The sequence below is a fragment of the Eublepharis macularius genome, chromosome 12 (genome assembly GCF_028583425.1).
Source record: "Eublepharis macularius isolate TG4126 chromosome 12, MPM_Emac_v1.0, whole genome shotgun sequence".
Taxonomy (NCBI): domain Eukaryota; kingdom Metazoa; phylum Chordata; class Lepidosauria; order Squamata; family Eublepharidae; genus Eublepharis; species Eublepharis macularius.
The window spans coordinates 44019117-44042219 of record NC_072801.1 but is presented as its reverse complement, the minus strand read 5'-3'; the positions used below and the strand labels follow the sequence as shown (position 1 = coordinate 44042219).

The following is a 23103-nucleotide window of genomic DNA, read 5'->3' as shown; positions in this document are numbered from 1 at the left end:
TGTGCTACCAATTTCTGGGTACCATTATAGGGAAGAAAGTGCCAGGTGTTGCACAAGATCCTGTACAAGCAGTCCTGAGCTCTGTTGATATTTATGCTTGTGTATTTCTGGATGCAAGCAATAGTTTTTAGATACGGGGTATAATTTCCCCTCTGACACCACTGAATCAAATGCATAGAGTTACCCTTGCAAATGTGTATATACAAATTAGGCAAATATAGCCATGGCAGTGGGGAAAGGCAGCTTCATTATGAGCTTCCTTTCCTATGGAGTATTACAAATTAAGATCCTGCAAAAGTGTATATGTTCCTTACAAAGGTAGGCCCAATCCTTTAGGAAATCCTGGTTTCAGCTTCTGAGACATGCAGTCTAAAACTGAGAAGCAATCACTTTACTGCTCCAGAAAGACACTAGAAAAAAACACACTTCTGATCCTGCCAAAACAAACTTTATTGCACAAAAAAACTTTATGTACAATTGTATATAAACAAGGTTTCTTTACTTACCCTTGTGCATTTTTTTTAGCTTGTTAGGCCTAAAAATTCTGTCACTAAAACATTTGTCTAGCTCAGTCATCTAAGATTGTCACTTTTGAAAATGGACACATTCAGTAAACAGATGGCTATGGGGCAGCTAGAAAACCATATTCCTTTTTTTTTCTTACATCCACATGCGAGCTGCATTGTTTTAAAAAAGAACCACATAAGGCATTTTCATGTTTTGCTTTGAAACAGAAATGTATATGAAATGGTTCAACAGCCAACATGCATCTGAAATGGAGATCTCTGAATCACAGGTACTCTGTACCCAGAGTGCCACTAACCTTGGTGACTAGACTGGAGAAAAGCCAAATATGCAAACTGACACAGTCCAGAGAATATTTGGCCTACTTATTGACTGCAGTGGGACTTGGAAGAGCTTAACCGATCACTCAAGTCCCATTGATTTCAACAGGGGTTCAAGCACGACTAACTTTTGCTGGATCACACCCAAGGAGATTAAAAGAAACATGATAGGTTAGTTCACCTCATGAGGTCTCCACAAGGCATCTAAATGCAAAGTTACACAAGAAATCTTTTTATTATTATTAATTCCACCTGCTATTAATACCCTTGGAGATTATCTTCTCCTCTGCAGCAGCTTGCGAGGGGAGGTACATTTCCACCCCACTTCCAAAAGCAGATCTGTGGAAGTTTGTTTGCTAACAGGAAGGTTCATGAGTGGTTGTAAACCAGCAATGTCCCTTCCTCCACTAACCAGATTGGTGCAGGAGCTGTGGGAGGACTGGGTGTGCTGCTATGCCTGCAGACAGCAGCCCCACCTAGCCTACAGGCTTCCAAAGACAAGTGGGAAAGACGGGAGAGGGAAACCCGATGTGATTCTGTATGCATTACTGGGTTAGCTGAATGAAAGCCTTCCTTTGTGCACCCACCACAGCCGATCTGCCAGCAAAAACCTGCTTTTGTTTGCTGGATGAGAGCATGCATCTTTATGGGTTAGGAAAATCTGCCAGTCTCCAAACACCTTAAAAGCATAATCTAGAAGCAAAAACAAACACACACACACCCCAAAGGCTTCCAAACTCTCTCCCTAGAAAGATATTGTACTTTCAGAACTAAAAAGGTTTGCTAGCTAGTGGGACAACCATATATGCTTCAGAATTCAATCTGCAGAAGGCATCTTCTCCAGATTGCAACCTTCTCTTTGTTTTTTACCACAATGAAGTAATCTGAGAGAAGGGATTTACAGCAGGTGACTCACTCTCTCACTCACACCCACACTGTGTGGAAATCTGTACTTCAACTTAACAGACAGAATACCTAGTCCTTCGAATGCAGCATTTCCATCAATTCTGTTTCCTTTCTTGGCATACAGTCCCACTTGGACTGACATTCCCTCTGTTTCTTGCATCCTTTAACATCAGACTTGACCCTGCTCCCAAAAGATGGGCACCCAAGTTGCTCGAACAGCAAGGACTGCTGCTGCATCTTCAAATAAGCCTTACTTTTAAAACGGTGATTACTCAACATACCAACCCTCTTCTCTCCTGCAAATGGGGTCGACAGTTGTACAGAACTGGCGCTACCTGTACCCTTTTCCTTAAGCTCCCTCTATGAGTTATATGGAACTTATAAGAGAGGGAAGATGAACCACCGGACTGATCATGACCTCCACAAGCAATTCCTAATTGAGCGGCAGAAAATTCTCCTTTGAAGGTTTCTCACAAGGAAGAAACGTGTATAAATTGAGAACTTTCCTTGTTGTCTCTCTTACTCCTTTCTTGCCTGAATCTGCTAGTAGGTTAGGGGAGGGAGGGTGCTCTACAACTGAGTAAAGCTTTGAGAACTTTTTAAAAAATCACCTTAAAGCCCAGTTAGTTCCAGCAGAAATTACTCCTCTTTGGTCTGTCTAGGACAGGCAATGCCAACCCCTACTGGGATGCTACAACCAAACTTGAAAAGGAAGGAGGAGGGCTTGTTACAAACTGTCAAAAGTGCTTTCAACAAACTCTGGCAGTTGCGAGTCTATCGCGGTATGGAAGCCAGTAGGGAGGAAGGGGCGAGGAATATGTGGTGCGTTGTGAAACAAAGACAACAGGACGAGGAGACATGCTTTACACCTCATGCTCTTTTCAAAGAGGGGACCAAAACCCTACCCCCTCCACACGCCGCAGAAGCTTCCAGAATACCATTTTACGCCAGGTTTTCTTAGGTCTCCGGCAGAGAACGGACCATTTTTCAAAAAAGTTGTCTGTCACAAGTTCAGTTCAGTTTAGCATCAAATCCTCTTTTTGTTTAACAGCATTAGACCAGAGCACTGAAGGAGGCAAGGAAAAAAGTGACACTGCTCCACCTGTGCTCGCTCCGCTCTGCATCCAGCCGGGTTGTCGGGTCTCTCTAGGGGCCTCCACAGTGCCTAGAGTCAGCAGCTCCCATTATTGTCTCTTGGGTTTCCCAAAGAATATGGCAGGGAGGTGGCTAGGCCTTAATGCTTCCTTGTGTGTCCGTCTCTGTTTCAGAGGAGCTGCTCTCTGAGTCTATGTCTGGGTGTTCCTGCTGGTGTTTTTCCTGCACTTTCAGACGGATTCCTTGCAAACGCACCAGAAGAGATTGATAGTCAAAGTGCCCTCGCTTCTCGCCGAAGGGATCCTGGAAGAAGGAAGAGTGTATGAATCAAGCACTCGGGGAAAGACCCTTTGAGACAGCTGTGGGAGTGGGCTGGGACAAGAGGCCTTCCAGAGGCAGCTTGAAACAAGCTCTGTCAAATACCCTTCCCAAGAACCAAAGGAAGCCATGGGGGGGAAACCCAGGGACTTGGATCAAGTCCAACTGGAAACCCATGTCTTGTGCTTTGGATAAATTGTTCCCTAGGAAGCAAGGAGTGCACCGGGTGCTAAAATGCCTATATTTGAAACAGATAAATGTTGCTGATATTGTTGAGATTTTTAATGATGCATTTTGCTACTTTTGTATAGTGGTAATGATGCTCTGTATGTGCATTTCGAGATATGGTTCAGGGTCTAGGAGCACAATCAGTGGGAAGTTCTCCTGCACAAACCCCACTTAATGAATTTCAAACGGGGCTTGAACTGGGGAACATCTTGCTGGATTGTAACATATTTTGTGACTCCTGTCCTCAGTTTTTTATTTTTATGCTCCTCTATAGGAAATCCTCTGCTGAGTTATTACTCCCACACCAAAAAAGAAGGACATGAGGAATTCATGGACTTTTTGGACAGACAGACAGACAGACAGACAGACAGACAGACAGACAGACAGACAGACAGACAGACAGACAGACAACCTTAGCCAGTCCTTACCTGCATCGTCTGTCCCTGGAGATGGAGCCTCTCTTTGCATGCCCCCTCATAAAAATCGTAATATTCCATGAAGGATTTCTCCATAACTCCCCTGGCAAACAAAAGCAACAAAGTGTAAGGCTGTGTCAGCAACCGAGTGATGGAGGATGCTTTAAGAAGAGGACTCCCTTCCACCACTTATCAATGCACAAAAAAATCACAGGAGAGGCCCCAGCATCGCAGAGGAGACAGACCCGTTTGAATCCCCTATTCAGTCAGCTGAACAGTTCACTGAGCGATTTAGGGCAAGATTCTCTCTCACAGCAGGAACTGTGGATAAGGTGAGATAAGGATGTGTCAGAAAATCTGAAGCAGAGGAGGAACTATGGCTCAGTGGTAGAGCATCACCTTGGTACGCAGATAGTCCCAGGTTCAATCCCCAGCATCTCCAGTCAAAGAAATAGCAGGTATCAGGTACTGGGAAAGACCCTTTCCTGCCTGTAACCCAGGAGGGCTGTCATCACTCAGATAATCTAGAACTAGATGGACCAACAGCCTGACTTGGTATTAGGCAGCAACAAGTGGACTGGAAAGAGTTATGCACGTATTTTGTGCTCATGAAATGTAGTTTTAAACAATGTCATGTATTTGTAACACACTTTTCCCTAATTGATCCAAGTACTCGATATACTATTACAAAAATATATAGTGCAACTCTTTTTAATGTTGGCTAGGTTTATAAAAAAAATTATATTGAAAAAAACCCAGCCAGAGGAATTTTAGAAAACTGGCCCTCCTTCACATTTTCTATCCCATCCCCCCACCACTAACATGTTAATTTTATAATCAATGTGGCAGTTAAATTTCTTTAACCACTAAAAAATAGCAGGAGTGTTTGCTTTTTTCCAGTTAGCTGCCTTAACCAACATTCCAATCACCAAGAGGCTTAATTTTGTTAACTATTTTTACTATATATTATAGAAAGGAAGTGGAGAGAAGAACTTGTAAAAGTTCCGCCCCGTGAAATCAGAGTGGAGCCACGGCTTGAACCAGGGCGTTTCCTGCTCACTTCTAACCACTACACCACACAACAAATGTCTTAAGCTTCTATCCCTCACTGAATGGAGAAAACATTACCTAAAGCCTAGCCCAGAAACTAGGTGGGGGTGGGGATTACTGTTGAGGTAACCTATTTTTCTCCATGCTCTACTGCTGCCTTGGTCAAATTTCTGTGCAAATTTGTGAAAAACACCTCCAACAGTATAAGCATCATGCAACTCTGTACAGATGGCATACACTTCCTGAGCAAAGTATATGGATTTTATTTATTCAGGAAGTTTACATGCCATGTCTCTGGAGACCTGCTCAAGACAGCTCACAAGTAAAAACAGTAACAATAGAAACCACCACCATAAAATTATCTTTATTAAAAAAAACAACCATAATGCCAAGCCAAACACCCACCAGGGACATAACAACATTAGGCCATTAGACACATTAACTGGATGACTAACACAGATTTGGACTTTGCAAAGAACATGCACAGAATATGCATGTCAAAATATCAGCAACAGGGCTTTTTTTCTGGGAAAAGAGGTGGTGGAACTCACTGGCACCATATGGGCGCGCATGCTCCTGGGACTAAGTGATGATGTCACTTCCGGGAAAGAAACAAAAGATAAGGAGGCCAGGCTTAGCTCTAAAGAATTAGAAGCAAGCTGGCTGGGTTTAAATGCCCCTTTCCGTGCTGCTATGCAGCAGGACATAAAGGGGCATTTAAACTCCGGCTTCAGCTGCCAGGCAGAGACTTCCCCGCCAGGCACCTGAAGCAAGCTGGCTGGGTTTAAATGGTAGCAGAAAGGGAGAAAAACTGAAGGGGTGGAAGGAAGAGACAAGGGACGGGGGCATAATGGGGGGGAAAGACTGAATGGGCTGGGAGCAGGGAGGTAAAGAGATGAGGAATGGGTGGGGAGGTTAAGAGGAAAAGAGTGGGAGGAGGTGGTGGAGAGAGGGAACGAGTGAGGGGTAGAGAGAAGAGGGGAAGGGGACAAGGAAGGGTTAATGGGGGAAGGAGACAGAATGGAAACAGGGAGGTAAAGAGATGGATAATGGGTGGGGAGGTTAAGAGGGAAAGTGTGAGAGGAGGTGGCAGAGAGGGGGAAGAGTGAAGGGTCAGAGAGAAAAGGGGAAGAGGACAAAGGAGGGTTAATGGGGGAAAGGGACCAAACGGGCTGGGAATAGAGAGGTAAAGATATGGAGAATGGCTGTGGGTTAAGAAAGTAAAAGTGACAAGAGGTGGTAGACGGGGGAAGAATAAAGGAGTGAACAGATAAAGGGGTCTAAAGGAATTAAGAGACAGAATGGGTTTGGGGCAAGTAGGTACAGAGATGGAGAATGAGTGGGTGAGTTAAGAGGGGAAGAGTGACAGGAAGTAATGGAGGAAAGAGGGAGAAAGAGTGGTGGAGTGGAGGGGAGAGAGAAGGGATCTTAAAGGAGGAAAGAGACAGAATGGGCTGGGAGCTTCCCTCCTCCCAACCCTTTCAGTCTCCTTTCCCCTTTAACACCCCTTCTCTCTTTCCTCCACCCCTCCACTCTTTCCCCCTCTCCACCCCTCCTGTCACTTTCCTTCTTGATCAATCCACCCACGCTTTCTGATTCCTTACCCCCTCTTTGCCTCCTTGCCCCAAATCCATTTTGTCTCTTTCCCCCGTTACCTTTCACTCTTCCCCTCTTAACCCATTCTCCATCTCTTTTTCTCCCTGTTCCCAGCCCATTCAGTCTCTTTCCCCCATTACACCCCCTCTCCTTGTCTCTTCCCTCCACCCGTTCACTTCTTACCTCTTAACCCCCTCACCTATTTTCCTCCCTCTACTCAATCCATTCCGTCTCCTTTCCCCTTGTCTCTTTCTCCCTTTCCTCCACCTCCTGTCACACTCTTTCCCTCTTAACCTACCCACCCATCCTCTTTTTTAATTTATAAAGATTTTATTGGGTAGGTTAACGTAATTACAACATATGAAATCAACTTCATTTTCTTTTCTACATCTCATTTACCTTACAATTACAAACTAATATATGCATTCTCCACCTTCCCTCCCTCTCCCTTGACCCCCAACAGCACTAAAACCCCTTTAACTCTTATAATGTTCCTTCTATTCTATTACTTCTCCTTATTTTCAAAGGTAAAGTTCATACATAAAGCTTACCATTATTCTACTCATATCAAAAGTTATCCATAGACCACAATTGACCTTTTACATCCCAATTGTTTTCCAAATATTCTTTAAGTTTTTCCCAATCTCTTAAAAATTCATTTGGACCTTGCTCCCTCAGTTTTCTGGTCAATTTATCCATTTCCACCATATGTAACAGTTTTTGTATCCATTCTTCAACTTCTGGTATCTCCTCTTGCTTCCAATATTGCGCGTACAGTAATCTAGCTGCTACAATCCACCCACCCATTCTCCATCTCTTCTCCTCCCTGCTCCCAGCCCATTCAGACTCTTTCCCCCATTATGCCCCCTCCCCTTCTCTCTTCTGTTGGCCAGGCAGCAGAAGAGCTGGATGGGTTAAAATGCCCCTTTCCGCAGTGGCAAGGGAAGGGGCATTTAAACCCTGGCATCAGCTGGAGCAAGGGGGGGGGGGAGGATTTTAAAGTTTAAACTTTAAACTCTAAACTCCTTCTCTTGCTCCAGCTGACTGTCAGCAGTCAGGGAGCAAGGGGGGAATTTTGAAGTTTAAATCACCCTCAGCGCTGGCACTGAGGATGATCTAAACTCCCTCCCTTGCTCCAGTTGACTGTCAGCAGTCAATGAGAGCAAGGGGGGGGGGGGATTTTGAAGTTTAATGGTCACATGACCATTTTCTAGAGGTGCCAGAACGGTGTTCCGCTGCATTCCAGCTCAAAAGAAGCCCTGATCAGCAGTCATTAAAACAATGTAGCTGCCTGAGTGGCAAACCTTGGTCTTCCCATCAGCAAGCAGTTTTCCAAATCCCTTTCTTTCCCTAACCTCCAAAGACCAGAGAACCCACAAGTGAAAGTCTTCTCCCCCTCCCTCCAGCATGCCTACCGTAAAGGCTCTGGACAAGGGCATTTGCCTTCCAGCATGTCGCACACAGCGACTCGGATCGTTTCATGCCGGATGCACTCGTTGTAATTTTTGCTGTCTCCTGGATGACGCTCCTGCAAGAGATCAGTTGCCCAAATTTAAGAAGTCCAAATAAAACAGACAAAACTTCCTATCTGTGGTAATGCAACGGTGGGTGGGTGGGAATAAGACAGCAGGCTTGTCTCGTACCAGGATGGCTGACGTTCTCCATCACAAAAAATTATTTCTTTCCATCACTGATTTAAAGGAGAGTAGTTTCAATCCTACTTATTGCCATGCCTCTTTATTGCTCCTCCTGGATCTGCCTTTGACACAGTAGACCATGCCATCCTGTTGAGGCATCTAGAAACAGAAGTGGGCATCAAAGGATGTGCCCTGGACTGGTTTAAATAGTTTCTCATGGAATTGACTCAAAGCGTTGCTGTCGGAGACCAGATATCTCCAGAATGGGAACTATCTTGTAGGGTTCCGTAGGGTGCAATCCTATCTCCCATGTTATTCAACCTCTACATAAAACCTTTAGGAGAACTCATTCGCAGCTATGGAGTTGGGTGTCATCAATATACGGACAACACCCAGCTCTATATCCAGGTCCCCACAGGATGAAGTAGAAATCTCAGATCGCTGCCTGACAACCGTGGTGAAATGGCTGAAAAATAACTAATTAAAATTAAACCCAGACAAGACCAAAGTGATGCTTGTTGGGAAGTCAGATATCCTGAAAGACATTGTACTCCCCACTTTCAAAGGAGTTCGTCTGACCCTTGTAGAGTCAGTTAAGAACTTAGGAGTTATACTGGATCCAGCGCTACTACTAGAAAAACAAGTTAAGGCAGCGGCAAAAAATGCTTTCTACAATCTCACTCTAGCCTGGAAGATGGCTTCTTATCTTGACACAGCTGACCTGGCCACCTGGATCCATGCTATGGTAACATCAAAACTTGACTATTGTAACGCACTATACATTGGTCTTCCATCTAAGTTAACTAGGAGGCTCCAATTGGTGCAAAATGCTGCAATTCGACTGTTAGTAGGAGCGAGCAGGAGCTTGAACATCACTCCCATCCTGCAGTCACTCCATTGGCTACCTATCAGCTACCGTGCTCAATTCAAGGTACTGGTTATTACATACGAAGTCCTTCACGGCCTTGGCCTGACATACTTACGGGACCGCCTCCCTCCCTATGTCCCTCCACAGCTGCTTCGCCCATCCGAATAGGGTTTCTTGCAGGTGCCAGCCTGTACATGGGCAAAATCAACTGCAGCCCGTACATGGGCCTTTTCTGTGGTGGCCCCTACCCTATGGAACAGCCTGCCTGAAGAGGTCAGGAGAGCTCCCATGCTCTTGGCTTTCCACAAACAATACAAAACTGAATTATTCAAAAAGGCTTTTTTACTCAGATAGGAAGGTGGTATTGTATGGAGGGGGTCTCGGATGTTTCACCAATGAGTTGGGAACCACGGGCTCCACCATTATGTTGCTTTACATATTATCTGTTGCTTTGAATATGTATTCGTATATACTGCTTGTGCTTCATGTTGTCTAATGTCAATCCCAGAACTGATTATATTCTGTTTCAGCAATCCTTCAACCTTGTATTGGATCCTTGCTAATGCTATGTCTCTGTAAACTTGTATTCATCTACCCTATGACATTGTTTATGGAAATGTTCTTGACACTGTATGAAAATGCCTACCCTTGTCCTCGCTACTGATTGTACTGAGCTCACACTATGTAATCCGCCTTGAATCTCAGTGAGAAAGGTAGACTATAAATGATATAAATAAATAAATAAAGCTCATACTCAGCAACAAGACAGTTCAGTATGTTTCCCAGATCCGTTAAATAATTCTAATATAAGAATCCACCCCCTGCAAAAACCTAGAACCTCTCTGACAATAAAACTGGATCCTCTAGCCTCCTTGACTCACAGGAGGAGCAGAGGGTTCAATGAACGCTGCTGTGTTGCAGATATGCACTTCCTCTTTCCTACTTGGTTGCAGATGAGGAACCCTGTGAAATTGTTCAATACTCTCTTCCACTGTATACTGAGCTCACAGGCTTCTGTAACACTCCTAGGAAGATGATCCACTTGTGGGAATCTGTAGTGTGCCAGACATGATGATCTGGCTAAAAAGGGTATCTAAGTCACAACTTTTGATGAGTCCTGTTGCTTTCCCAAAAACTAGCTATTCCATCAGTGTCAACTCCCAGGGGCAGTGGGTTCCACAAACAGCATTAACTCAGAACCCAGTCATAGCATCGTCAGTGGCTGCACTCCACCACTTCCCTTCTGTGCCAAAGCAATTTTAAATAATACAAGACAGAAGACAGAAATACTTTGCAGGGTAGGGTGTGGGTTGAAAAAATAATTTTCTCCTCATGCAGAATCCCTCTGGCTCAAAACAAGGGGAAGAAAGTTATTTAAGAACTAACAACAAAGCCCATTGTGGGGAAAAATACAACGGGCTCTAGAAAGAGGAGGGCGGGTAGGCAGGCATTCCCTCCTTCTCCGTAACTGATCCGGGCCAGATGAAGGCAGGGGGGATGTGCATGGCCACCTCTTCTGCACCCGATCTTGGTCGAGTGAAGGGGGGTGGGCATTGCCACCTTCTCTTCTCCTGATACCAGCTGGGTGAAGGCAGGGGGCAGGCATTGTCACCTGCTCCACGCCTGATCCTAGCTAGGTGAAGGCTAGGGTGGGCACTGCCACCTGCTCTGCTCCTGGTCCCACTGGGTGATGGCGGAGTGTGGGCATTCCCACCTGCTCTGTTCCTGATCCCAGCTGGGTGAAGAGGAGATGGGCATTTCTACCTGCTCCGCTCCTGATCCCAGTTGGGTGATGGCAGGGGACAGGCACTGCCACCTGCTCCACTCCTGATCCCAGCTGGGTGAAGGCGGAGGGGCAGGCATTGTTGCCTGCTCCCCGCCTGATTTCGGCCTGGGCTTCCCGCCACAGCACGCTCTCTGGAAGTCTAGCTGCCTCATCTGGGCTTCCCTCCACAGCAGCACCCTCTGGTGGCGCACCAGGGTAGGAAGTGAGTTGTCTTGAATATGCTTAGCCTCTTATATAATTATAGGATGGTGTCCATTTAAAGTAGATACAAGTTTCTGAACCCAGTCTACTTACCTGTTCAAAGCCAGGTTCGTTGTGATAGGGGTTCTCAGTCATCAGGGACTGTATAGAGATGAGGACAGAAGAGATGCTCTGTGCAGGACTCCAGGCTGGACCAGTCCATGTGCTGCCAGACAGCAAGAGACCAGAGTTTATTTTCACAAACACATAAATATAATGCTATAGCACGGGGTGGACAACATTTGGGTGGCAAGATAGCTTTATGGAACTTTCCCTCAAAAACAATTTAGAGACTCCAGTTGGTGCAGGACATCGCAGCTTGTTTATTATCAGAAGCCAAGCAGAGCATGTGTTTTACTCTCATTCTGCAGTCAGTTACTAAAGTTCAGGGTACAGGCTGTAACATACAAAACACTTCATGGCCTTGGGCTGTTATATCTGTAGGACCACCTCTACGGCTATATCCCAACGCAACAACTTTGTTCATATAAGCAGGGCCTTCTGTAGATGCCAACATGCACACGGGTAAGACCAACAACTGTCTGTACACACGCATTCTCTGTAGTGGCCCCTACTCTGTGGAATGGCCTACCAGAGGAGATCAGGAAGGCTCCCACACTCCTGGCATTTTGCAAACTGTGTAAAACAGAATGGTTCAGGAAAGGATTTTTATAAAAGAAATGGGACTACATCATAGCATGGTGGTCCAGGAAAATGCACTGTGTTTCTACTGATGAAATATCATGTTCTGAATTGTTTAACATGACATATTCAATACTTATGCTTTGTCAGACAACAGCTTTTTTTTCAAATTTTTGCAATTCCTAGTGCTATTACATTGCTTATAAGATGTATCATTCTATTGATCACATTGATTAACACTTTGTAATCTGCCTTGAGTCTCAGTAAGAAAAGTAAACTATAAATAATGTAAATAAAATAAACATTTGGATTGCAAGGCAGCTTTATGTGATTTGAGTTCTTCAGAGTTTCAGGTGCACCATTTTTTTTAATTTAAAAAGAACTTCCTAGTCCTCATGGCAGCAGAATAAATATATAAAACAAGATCATAAAAAACATCCCAGGCTTGGAAGGAAGATGGCTGCACAGAGGGGCCCGAAAGGGATTGTATCTTGCCAACTGGCACGAAAGGGAGGAAGCACCCTCCCTTTCTGACACTCCCCAAAAGTTATAAAGGGACTAACAGGACCTGTCTGGACAGGGCTACAGCCAGAAGCATCAGGTCAGATTACCCTTCTGCCTTCTTGCCCAAGTAGTAAAACTGAGAGCATTCAACTCACTACTATTTTTAATGGTCAAGCTTTATGATTTCAGATTATCTGCCCACCACCCCAATTAACAGAAGCATAATAAACTATGCAAAACAAGAAAATATATGCAAATGTGGATACATTGATGCAGGTCACAAATCCCGATTTTCTCAAGGCCACGATTCTACTGTCCTTCAGCACCTACTTTACACCACCCTGCCTGGACATCAGTTCCTGTCATCCATCAACAGCCTGCTTTCTCCCTGAGATGGAAGAGAGAGAGAGCTCAAAATGGAAAAGCTGGTTTCACTCCAAGCCTGGAGAATAAAGGCTCACTTTTACCAGCGCAGCCCTTTTGAGGGTCAGCCATAGGAGAAGGAGAGAGGTGACTGAAACACACCCATTTTTGCTTCCAGGACACCACGAGTGGCTCACTTACTGGAGTCACCTGCATTTGGGCCACAGGGCTAGTCCTGCTCTACAAAATGAGGGACAGCACACAGACACGGTTTAGCAAATTAACTGATGAGGAAACAAAATGCACAGAGCTGAACCTTGGGAGGAAAGAGCTGCTCAGCCACAGAGAGCCAATTCCTCATCCTGGTGCATAAAACAGTATTGGGAGCACAACTGGAGCATGTGCAACTGTCACAGGAAAAGGAAGCTTTTTTATCACTCTGCTTGGAAGCTCCCATTCTATCAAGTTCTATTCAGTAATCTCAGTCTGTTAGGGATGCCAAGGCTGTGTTTTAAACTCAGTCAGAATGGAAAGACCAGCAACACCACCTATCTTACCAGCTGTCCTTCACAGCATGAAAGATAAGCAGCAGAATGCCACAGCAGAGTAAGAGACGGCTCTGCCAAAGCTGCTGTTGACCTTGGAGGAAGAATCTGTCTAGGTCTCGGCTAAGGTAGGGACAAGGAAAAAAGGCAAGTCAGCCATCTTTGGGCAGCTGGTTAGTCTGGGGGCCAAAGGGAAGGCTCTGTGGGCTGGACTGAGCCCTTGGGACACCACTTGCCAACTGGGAAACAGGAGGCAGAAATCAAAACAGAGTACACTGCATTTCAGTTCCAGTTTCATCATCCAGGAATGCCCTGGACAATGAAAAGCATCATCCAACCAAGGACTAACACAGGGAGAAAAAGAGATCAGCCTTCTTTTGTCTCTCCTGCAGGGGATGAGAAGGAAAGAAGGAAAGTAGGATATGGAGCCAAAATCCATGGCAGAATCTTCCTCCAAGCTTCATTGGCACAACAATAGCCAAAAATAGTATGAGCACACTTTTAGGGCTTGCTCCCTTCTCCAGCACAATTGTGTAACCTTTGGACCACACAGGCTCCTTATGGTACTTTGGTTTGAATTGCTGTTGATTAACTGCTGGAAGTAAAGACCACATACTAACAATGGAGGCAGGGAACGAAAGTGCAAACATTCGAAGGAACTGCAATGTTACCTGTGCCCCTCTCTCCAAACACACACACTGCTGATAGCTGAGCTAAATAAAGAAGCAGCTTCAGATGTTGCAGGAGGCACTGCCAGCTGAAAAGACAGTGGCTTGTACCTACCAATCTACTTCAGCTAAGTATGGTGCCTTCCACTGACAGAAAGAGCCTTCTTCCACTGCAAGAGACTCAGGGGAAGACACTTTATGTTGGAGAAGGCTCCATACTTAGCTGAGGAGAGCAGTGGGAGGATCAAATCACTTATAAAGTTATAGTCTACCACTTGGCTGAGCTAAGTATGGAACCTTCCTCCAGCATTAACAGACTTCCTCTGAGTCTCTTGTAGGACGGGAAGGCTCCTTCTGCTAGTGGAAGGCTTCATGCTTAGCTGAGTGGAGTGGGTAGGATACAGAAGACAGCAAAGACAATTTCTGTATTAGGGCACATGGCAGTAGCAGATCGGATCCAGCTCTTGGCTACCCCCATCAGTAAGCCTATCCTTATGCCCTTTCAGTGGCTTGGAGGAAAGCTCATGCTGCTTGACCATGAGCAGCAACCTTTAGTATGAAGCTTTGACCCTTTTGCCCTGCTGTAGATTAGGACCACCTCTGCGCTCTGCATAAACACACTCTTTGAAAAGACAGCACCTTCAGCCACAAGTAAAAATGCAGAACTCCCTGAAGGACCCACCTGGGCTGCCCCCGTGAAAACAGCTCAGGTCGCTCCACTCCTTACCCTAGAATACTGAGGCAGACCTTCCCATTGCGGTAGAAATTAGGGTTAAACCTCACTGTGTTATTCCCAGTTGTCATCAGCTTGACCCGCGGCGGATGGATGGGATAATCTGGAGGACAGCGAAACAGGAACAAGAAGAAACCCCCTTCGTAAGGCGTGTCAAAGGGCCCTGTGATCAACGCATGAATCTGCAAGAGAAAAGCCCAGCTCGCGCAAACTTTTCCAACTGGGTGCAGTGCCAGCCAAGCCCACGTAGAACACAAGCTGATCCCAAGACAAGAGTCAAGGGTGGCTTTGGCATCCACAAGTGGTTAAGGGGAAAACACCTGTATAGAAGATTTCGGATCTGAGTCAAAGGCCTTGTTCACACAAATAGCGGGGTGGGGGGCTTGCTCTTGGCAGGAAAGGTAGAAGCAGTAGGAAAAGTAAAAGAGCCAAAATATGACAGCTTGACTCAATAAAGGAAGCCATAGCCTCCAGTTTGCAAGATCTGAGCAAGGCTGGTAACGATAGGACGTTTTAGAGGGTGTTAATTCATAGGGTTGCCATAAGTCAGAAGCAACTTGAGAGCACTTGACACACACAAAAACTCTTTTTGGACTACAGATGGAGGATTGTATAATTGAAGCAGAAAAAAAAATCCCCTTGTTGTCAAAGAGAACAGAAAACTAGCCATGGATAGCCCTCTCCTTTTTATTTTGCTGGAATGACTCTCCCATCTCAGTAGAGTGGATTATGTTTTGTGGCAAGGGACACACACACCAGCCAAGTATCAAGATTCTGTATTCTCTTTTGGCTCAGTCCATGTTCCAGAGGCTTCTTTAGAGGTGAATGGTCTCCTTGGCATGTGCCCAAAACATCCTGCGGTGTTCCCACGATCAGGCTTTAGAGCCATGTCAGCCACTCTGTCAAAATGGCTGCACGAAATCAGGAAAGAAACATTTTTTCCTGCACTTTTACAAAGAGAATAACCAGCAGCTTGGCTGGAAGGAAGTGGGAGGAGAGCAGATCACTCTGTGGAACCAGGTGGGGTGGGGGAAGAGAGTGGCAGGACAAAGAGGCACGTCAATTGTGTCTGACTGGGGTTTGAACCTGGATCTCTTGGGTACTAATTTGGCACTAAGCACTAGACCTCCATTGGCTCTCTTGTCTAAAAGGCCTCATGTGCCTTTTAGATTATAAACATGAGGACCTGTATCTTATTCTGATTTATGAAGAGTGCCTAGTTAATGCATGGAGAAATGGCAAGAAACAAATAGTACATGTTTCCCACTATACTGGTTTAGCAAAAGCCCTTGCTCTTCAACATCTTTTTTTGCTGTATGTAGATTATTGTGTGTGTGTTAGGGAGAGAAAACTTCATCCAAACATCACTTTGCCTAACTTGTTCTTCTGTAGCAGTCCCTCCCCTGCTCTTCCCATAGGCTGAGGACTTAATAGGGTTCTAAGTCCTAGAAAGACAAATGGCAATAGGCAGGGCTTTTTTTCGGCTGGAACATGGTGCAACGGAGTTCCGGCACCTCTTGAAAATGGCCACATGGCCGGTGGCCCCACCCCTCATCTCCAGGCAGAGGGGGGGCTTAGATTGGCACAGAAGGCAATCTAAACTCCCCTCTGTCTGGATATCAGGGGGCGGGGCCACCGACCATGTGACCATTTTCACCAAGGGCGATTTAAACTTTAAAAAACTCCCCCTTGTTCCAGCTGACCCAAAGCGATGTCATTGTGCAGTCCTGAGTTCCACCACTGAGTTCCACCACCTCTTTTCCAAGAAAAAAAGCCCTGCCAATAGGCCAGGCCTCACTCTGCAATCAGCAAGGAACTCCCTTCAACAGGAGGGTGCAGCAGAAGACGGCATTCAGACCTACCTTGGTCATATCGTGGGGGTCAGGCACAACAAACATTCCAGGAGGCGGCTCTTTATAAATTGACATAATATCTCTGGGGAAACACAAACAAAAAACACAACCATTGGTAAGGATCCTGGCAGAACTCTTGTCAATCCCAAGCCAGGCAGGGCAGCACTCAGCTTTGCAGCTCATCCCCCAGAACCTACTCTTAGGGAGGGGGGAACCCCAGTGATTAATACACACACAACCCAAAGAGGAAACTCTAGTTTCAAATCCTTATGGCTGCAAGCAAGTCACTCTCCTGTAAAACCTCTAGAAGACCAAGATCAAGAACTCTCCTCTACAGTAACTAACTTAAGTATTCATAGTGCGATCCTTATGATCCTTGGAGCTTTTCGCGCTCCACTAGTATGAGCCGGGCCACCTCTCCTGGACCCTTTCAGCTCAGAGATACAGTCGTCTTCTGACGTTATATGCTGACTGCATTGCCGAACTCCCGAACTAACTTAAGTATATTATGCTTGTTTTTACAATGTCCTCTCCTTTGTCACACTCAGCATCATTTTCATACTTGTCCCTTTTGACCACAGAACTGATCAGCCTCACCAGGCCTGTTATACATTGTGGGTGGTCCCCAGATGAAGCCCACCTAGCAACATTGCTCAGGGAGGAGACAGGGAAACATTGCAAGGTTGACAGTTTGCAAATATTACTGCATGGGCTTTGGAAATCCACTCGAGTCTAGAAGACAACAAAACACAAGAAATGCCTTGCTGGATCAGACCAGTGGTTAATCTAGTTTGGCAACGTGTTTCACACAGTGGCCAACTGGTTATTCTGGAGGGCCAACAACAGGGCATAGAGGCCAAGACCCCCCCAATGCTGACGCCTAGCACTGGTATTGAAAGGTTTACTGCCTCTGAATGTTGTGGTTCCTTTTAGTCAACAAAGCTAGTAGCCATTGATAGCCCCATCCTCAAGACTTTATCAAATCCCCTTTTAAAGCCATCTATACATCCTCTGGCAGTGAATTTCACATTTTAATCACTTCTTGAGTAACTAAGTACTTCCTTTTGTTTGTCAGGATCTAGTATTTGGGGGAGAGGGAGAAAAAAGTCCCTCTATCAACACTCTCTGCCCTGTGCATAATTTTATAAACCTCTATCATGCCCCCCACCCCCAGTCGTCCTTTTTCTAAACTGCAAAGCCCACTCTCTTTTGCTTTCCGTCACAGGAAAGGTGCTCCAGCTCCTTAATCAACCTTTTGCTCTTGAGCATGAACTCACAGCCACTCCAGCCTATGAAAGAAACACTCGTGTGCATGTCCTCTGCTCCTAGAAAGTTAGGTAGTTTGCCAAGCAAAGGTGTTCCTCACTGGAAGGCGCCGAGAAAGCACACAGCTGCGCAGCAAGTCACTGGTGACAGACTCTGGCTCAAAGAACCACTGCTTCCTTCTCACAAGGTGGCGCCTCCTGCCTGTCAGGAAATTATGTCAACTCTACATTGTTTTTTAAAAAGCAGCCCTTCCAATGTGCATGACAACCTCTCTGCTCTGGATATAAAAGACCAACACATCCTGTTGAAGGAATGAGGAGAGCCCCATCACACTTTGGAAAAAGAAGTCTGCTACACATTCACTTTTCTTCAGTGTTCCTTGATGCGTGCCAATGATACAGCTTTTGTTTCTGGGACTGCATAAAGCCTGGCATCACCCCTTGGTTTATTACAGGAACGAGTCTGAACTGCCACCTCTTGGGCTTTTCCCCTTGCTAATTTCCCTGGCAAGGCTACAGAAGTTCCTGGCAGCACAATGCACACACACACACACACAATCCTGTGCCAAGTAACCTTTGCTGGGCAGCATCTCACTCATTTCTCTCTCCAGTTTCTCCTGAGTGTGATTTTGCCATCTGTAGAAAGCATGACTGCGCAAGATTCAACTTGGGACTCCACTTGTGCTAAAGAGATGCATTTCCAGGCAGCGTGCAGAAACTATAAACATGTGTCCGGAAGCGGGTTTTGGGATGGATGAGGGCTAATAAACTGAACTTTAATCCCAACAAAACATGGAGGGGGCAAGGCCTGACCCAGGAATGGGGATATCCTGTTATGAATGCGGTTGTGCTCCAAGGAAGAAGGCTCATGGCTTGGGGGTGCTGCTGGACACAGGTCTGCTGCTGGAGAAATAGCTGGCAGCCATGGCCAGGATGCCTTTCACCAGTTTCACCCGTCTTGTAGCTTCTAAATGAGATTACTGCTGTGCACTCTATGTGGTCTGCCCTTGAAGCTACAATTACTACAAAATGCTGCAGCCAGAATGCTGACCGGCATGGATCATAGGGACCATATCACTCGACTCTTGTTCCAGCTACGCTGGTTCCTGGTTTGCTTACTGGCCCGATCCTAGGTCCTGGTATTGAGTTGACCTTTAAAGTCCTATCCGTCTTGAGGCCAACATACCTGAAAGACTTTCTACTCACACATGAACCTACTCAACCACTCTGATCATCTTCAGGTGTCTCCGCCATCCAAGGGTAGATGAGTAGCAACCCAAGCAACGGCCTTTTAGGTTCTGGTACAGGAACTTAGGAACTTCCTCCCCAGAGAGATTCATCAGTCTCCTTCTATTGTTGTTTTTTGTTTGGTGTTTCCTCACTAACTCTTATTATTAACTAGCCCTCCTCCTTATTTGTTTTTATACGTTTGTATTTTTCTATGTTTAAATTTTGTTTAAGTATTTTCAAACATATTTGTATTTTAAATGCTTTTTAATCTCTCAAATGCTTTAATATTTTGTTTTAATGTTCTCTGCCCTGTGAGTCATAAATTGAGTGGAAAAGCAGCATATAAATGTTTTAAACAAATAAATACATCTCCACAGTAATGGAGTGCCCTCTTTTCTATTGGGGCAGGGGAGGAACTGGGGAAAATCCTGCTAACAGCAGAATAACATACCACTGAGTTTGTTCTCTTTGCAAACTGCTATATAACGCCCGAGTGTGCCAAGCGCCTAAGGACTCTTGTCCTTCAACACTTAGTCGAGTTTAAATATGCTAAATAAATTGCAATATTTTATATATTCTTAATCTCTAATGCTTCCTGGGAGTATTGCGGGGTGTGTGTATGGGGAAGGTATGGGTTTGCCAACCTCAACCTCATATCTCTAGGGTTTTATTTGCAGTTATATTTGAATGTGTATGTCAAGTGTGGCACTTTACCAGATAAGAGCTTTTATGGCAATGTTTTATTATAGTACTAATAGCACATGAAGATTTGCACAAAAGAAGACAGCACAACCCAGAGTCATAGAGAGCTAAACTCAGCTCTCACAGGCCTGGATTCAACTCCTGTCTTGGTCCCAGACTACCATCTGTGGTTGACATCACCCAAGGTAAATTTATTCTTTCAAATCCCATCATTCTCTTATAAATGCCACCTTTCAATACACGACTGTATGAAAAGAGATTTCAATTTGTGTTACTGAATATGAATTCAAAACTCTTGTGTGTGTGTCTGTGATTGTGTGTGCACGCACACATGCGTTGATGACTTCTGAACTAATATGAAGCACCTTGGGTACATAGTACAAGTTGTTTTCCAACACTTCACATTTGATTTCTGGCAGGCAAACCAGAAGAACGACTTAAGGAAATTCACTCTTATGGTTGCCCAATTCTATGGGAGCGATTGCATAGTTTCTCTCCCCACCAGGCAACAGTCTATTTCCACTCCAAGCAAAAAGTCACACCTTTATGACCTTTAATTAAAGGCAAAACAAGGAAGGTGAACCATGGAGCGATGGCAGGAGGGCTCTTGAACAGGGGCACTGTGGCTGGCTGTGTATCATTTCTAGGAAAGGGAATGGGGGGGGGAGCTTAGCTTCTTCTGAAAGTGACTTTCTTGGTAATGCAAGCATGTGGATGAGGGGCAAAATTAGTGCTTCGCAGAAGAGAGACAAGGCATTAAATATATTATACACCATCTGTTTACCCAGTATAAAATAAGGAAACTGAGCTGAAGGAAGAAACAATCCAAACAATGTTTCCTACAGGGAAACAAATCCAAAGGAGCAGCTATGTTAGTCAGCTGCAGGAAAAAACAGGACCCTAACCTTGTGAGACCATAAAAACTAGTAACATTTATTCTAGCAGAAGCTTTTCTGGATTAAAGCCCACATTTTAGACATTTCCAAGGAGATCCAAGAAGTGGCTTTGTCCCTGACTGCTTGTGCTGGAATAAAATCTTGTTAGGCCTTCAGGTGCGGTAAGACTCCTGCTGATTCTTCGGAGAGTAGGAAACTTATAGGCTTAGAGGAGAACAAGTAGAAAAGAGAGAGCTCTCTCATCTTCAATTCACAGTCCTTAGAGGGGCATCACACAGTTTCAGCATTAACACACTCGGGGGCCAAATACCACTGAACTTCTTCATGCACTTCCCCCCCCCCTTCCCTCCTATCTTTCAACAGCTGTGCAACATACAGAAACTTAGTAAGTGCGGCCCCTCCTCATTCCAATTGAACATAAGGACATCCCTGCTGGATCAGGCCCTTTGGCCATCTCGTCCAACATCCTCTTTTATACAGGGACCACCAACTGGTTGCCCTGCAGAACCAACAAATGTTGAATAAAGGCCAAGCCACCCCCACCTCACCCCATATTGTTTCCTTGCACCAGCATCAGAGATTTATAACCTTTGAACGTGGAAATTCCCTTTAGTCATCTTGGCAGGTAGCCACTGAGAGACCATGAATCATTCTAACCCTTTCCAAAATCTATCTATGCCAATGGCCATCGCCACATCTTTAGGTGGTGGGGTCCAAGATGTGGTGTTCAGAAGTCGACTGCCTCTGAATGTAGACGTTCCCTTTAGTCATCATGGATAGTAGCCACAGCTTTGAAAAACCAAGTCCTCAAATAAAAAAAAGACCCCAACAGGGCCGAGATGGAGAACCTATCCTCTCCCCCCGCCCTGGTTCCCGGGCGGAGAGGGCGACAGGCACTCTGCACACGCCCAGAGGCACAGTTACATGACGGACGCATGCGCACTGCCGCCCGGGTGCCAGTGCTCCGCTCCGACTCTTCCCTTCCTCTTCCTCACCGTTTGATGCGGAGCAGGCAGGCGGCACTCGGCCTCTCCCCGTCCCAGTCGCCGCTGGAGGTGGGGTCCCAGAAGGCCGAGTGCGAGAGCAGTACCCCGGCGGCAGCGGCGGCGGAAGGGGGGATCCCAGCCGCCGACGTCAATCCAGGTGCGGCCCCGCTTCCCGCTCCAGAGCCGGCCGAGGCCAGTCCCGCCACCGCCCAGAGCTCGGCAGGCAGGAAGACACCCGGCCCGCCGCCGCCCGCTCCAGGGCCTGGCCCGCTCCCGCTCCCGCCACTGCCCGGGGGCGCCGCCAGCACCGTGGCCGCAGCCGTGTCCTCAGCCGCCGGACTCTCCGCCATCCTCGCCAACGGTCCCGGCGACGCTTCCGGGACCTCCGATACCAGCGACAGGGGCGGGCAGAGCGGCGCGCACGCTCTCTGCACCGCCCGCCAGACGCATGCACGCACGCACGCACGCCTGGCCACAGAGGCGCCCCGGCCCAGAGCGACGCTCGAGGGCGGGGACCCACCGGCCGAGCGGCTGTGTCAGCGGTTGCAAGAGAAAGGAGCGACGACCGGAAACAAAACCGAGGACGGAGCCGCTGAGGATAACCAGGCAAAGCGAAGCGCCAAACGCCGCGCAAGCGCTGGAGCCCAGTAGCGCGCTTCCTCAGGATGGATGTTACTGACTGTAGCAGGCAGGATTTTCAGGCCAGGAACGTGCTCAACTTGCTTATTGAATGGCCCGGCCTTTGATTGTGTTGACGTACACTGTGTAGCTGACCTTAAGCAGCGGAGACTTGACTGCTGTTATGCACTGTAGGTCCGCCCTCTTAAATTAACTCAGAGACTCAGAACACTACAACTCATTTACTGTGTAGAGCCAGCAGGAACATGAATATTACTCCCGCTTTGCAGTCACTCCTTTGGCTACCTGTTAGTTATTGGGCTCACAGTCAAAGCATGGGCTATCACATACAAAGCTCTTCATGGCCTTGGTCTCTCATACTGGACCGCCTCCCTCTCTATGTTCCACAGCAGCAGCTTCGCTCATCTGAACAGAACCTATAAACAGGCAAAATCAACAGCTGCCTGTACACATGCATTTCCTATGGTGGCCCCCCACCTTATGGAATAGTTTAACAGAAAAGGCCAGGAAAGCTCCTGCTCTCCTGGCTTTCTGCAAATTATGTACAACTGAAGTATTCAAGAGGTAAGGAAATGGTCTGAAAGAAATGCATCAGTAAAGGGATAGGGGCTCTAGTCTTTATTACTACGTACTATCTGTTGCTGTAAATATACTATCCTTCTGGACAGATTAATGCCACACTCAAGAACTCTGAAAAAAGTCAGTGTCCCTACAATACAGCTGGGGAGCTGGGTCTGAGAGGAGTGGCTTATCCAAGGCCACCTGCAGAGCTCCTGGCAGTACTGGGACTCAAACCAACAGATTGCTGATTTGAAGCACAGCCACTGTGCTATAGCAGCTTGTCGGGAGAATTTTGAATTTGGGTCAAGGGCCAGGCCCAAAATGCAACATGGAACCAGTTTTAGCTTGGAAAGGACCTTCCTAAAGCTCCCAGCATTTAAGTTTTGTTTCTTGGGAGCTGGCTGAAGGTTTCACCCCTCCTTGTGACAAAGAATAGATAGAGTCATAAAATAGATGTTAATTGGCACATAGTTTCAAGGGCCTCTTCGCCTTTACATGTAAGTTACAACAGGACAGGGAGATAAGTACCGA

At 46.2% G+C, this 23103-nt stretch overlaps 1 protein-coding gene across 1 annotated transcript; it reads right to left on the bottom strand.

Moving 5' to 3' along the window:
- Positions 1-438: 438 nt before the first annotated feature.
- UBE2Z (ubiquitin conjugating enzyme E2 Z) lies at positions 439-21767 on the bottom strand. The gene is made up of 7 exons (XM_054994774.1): positions 21382-21767; positions 16303-16375; positions 14435-14622; positions 11040-11151; positions 7870-7982; positions 3821-3911; positions 439-3149 (listed from the first exon to the last, which is right to left on the bottom strand). The coding sequence occupies exons 1-7, from the start codon at positions 21720-21722 to the stop codon at positions 2979-2981; spliced, it is 1089 nt and encodes a 362-aa protein (XP_054850749.1). The 5' UTR covers positions 21723-21767; the 3' UTR covers positions 439-2978.
- Positions 21768-23103: the final 1336 nt, after the last annotated feature.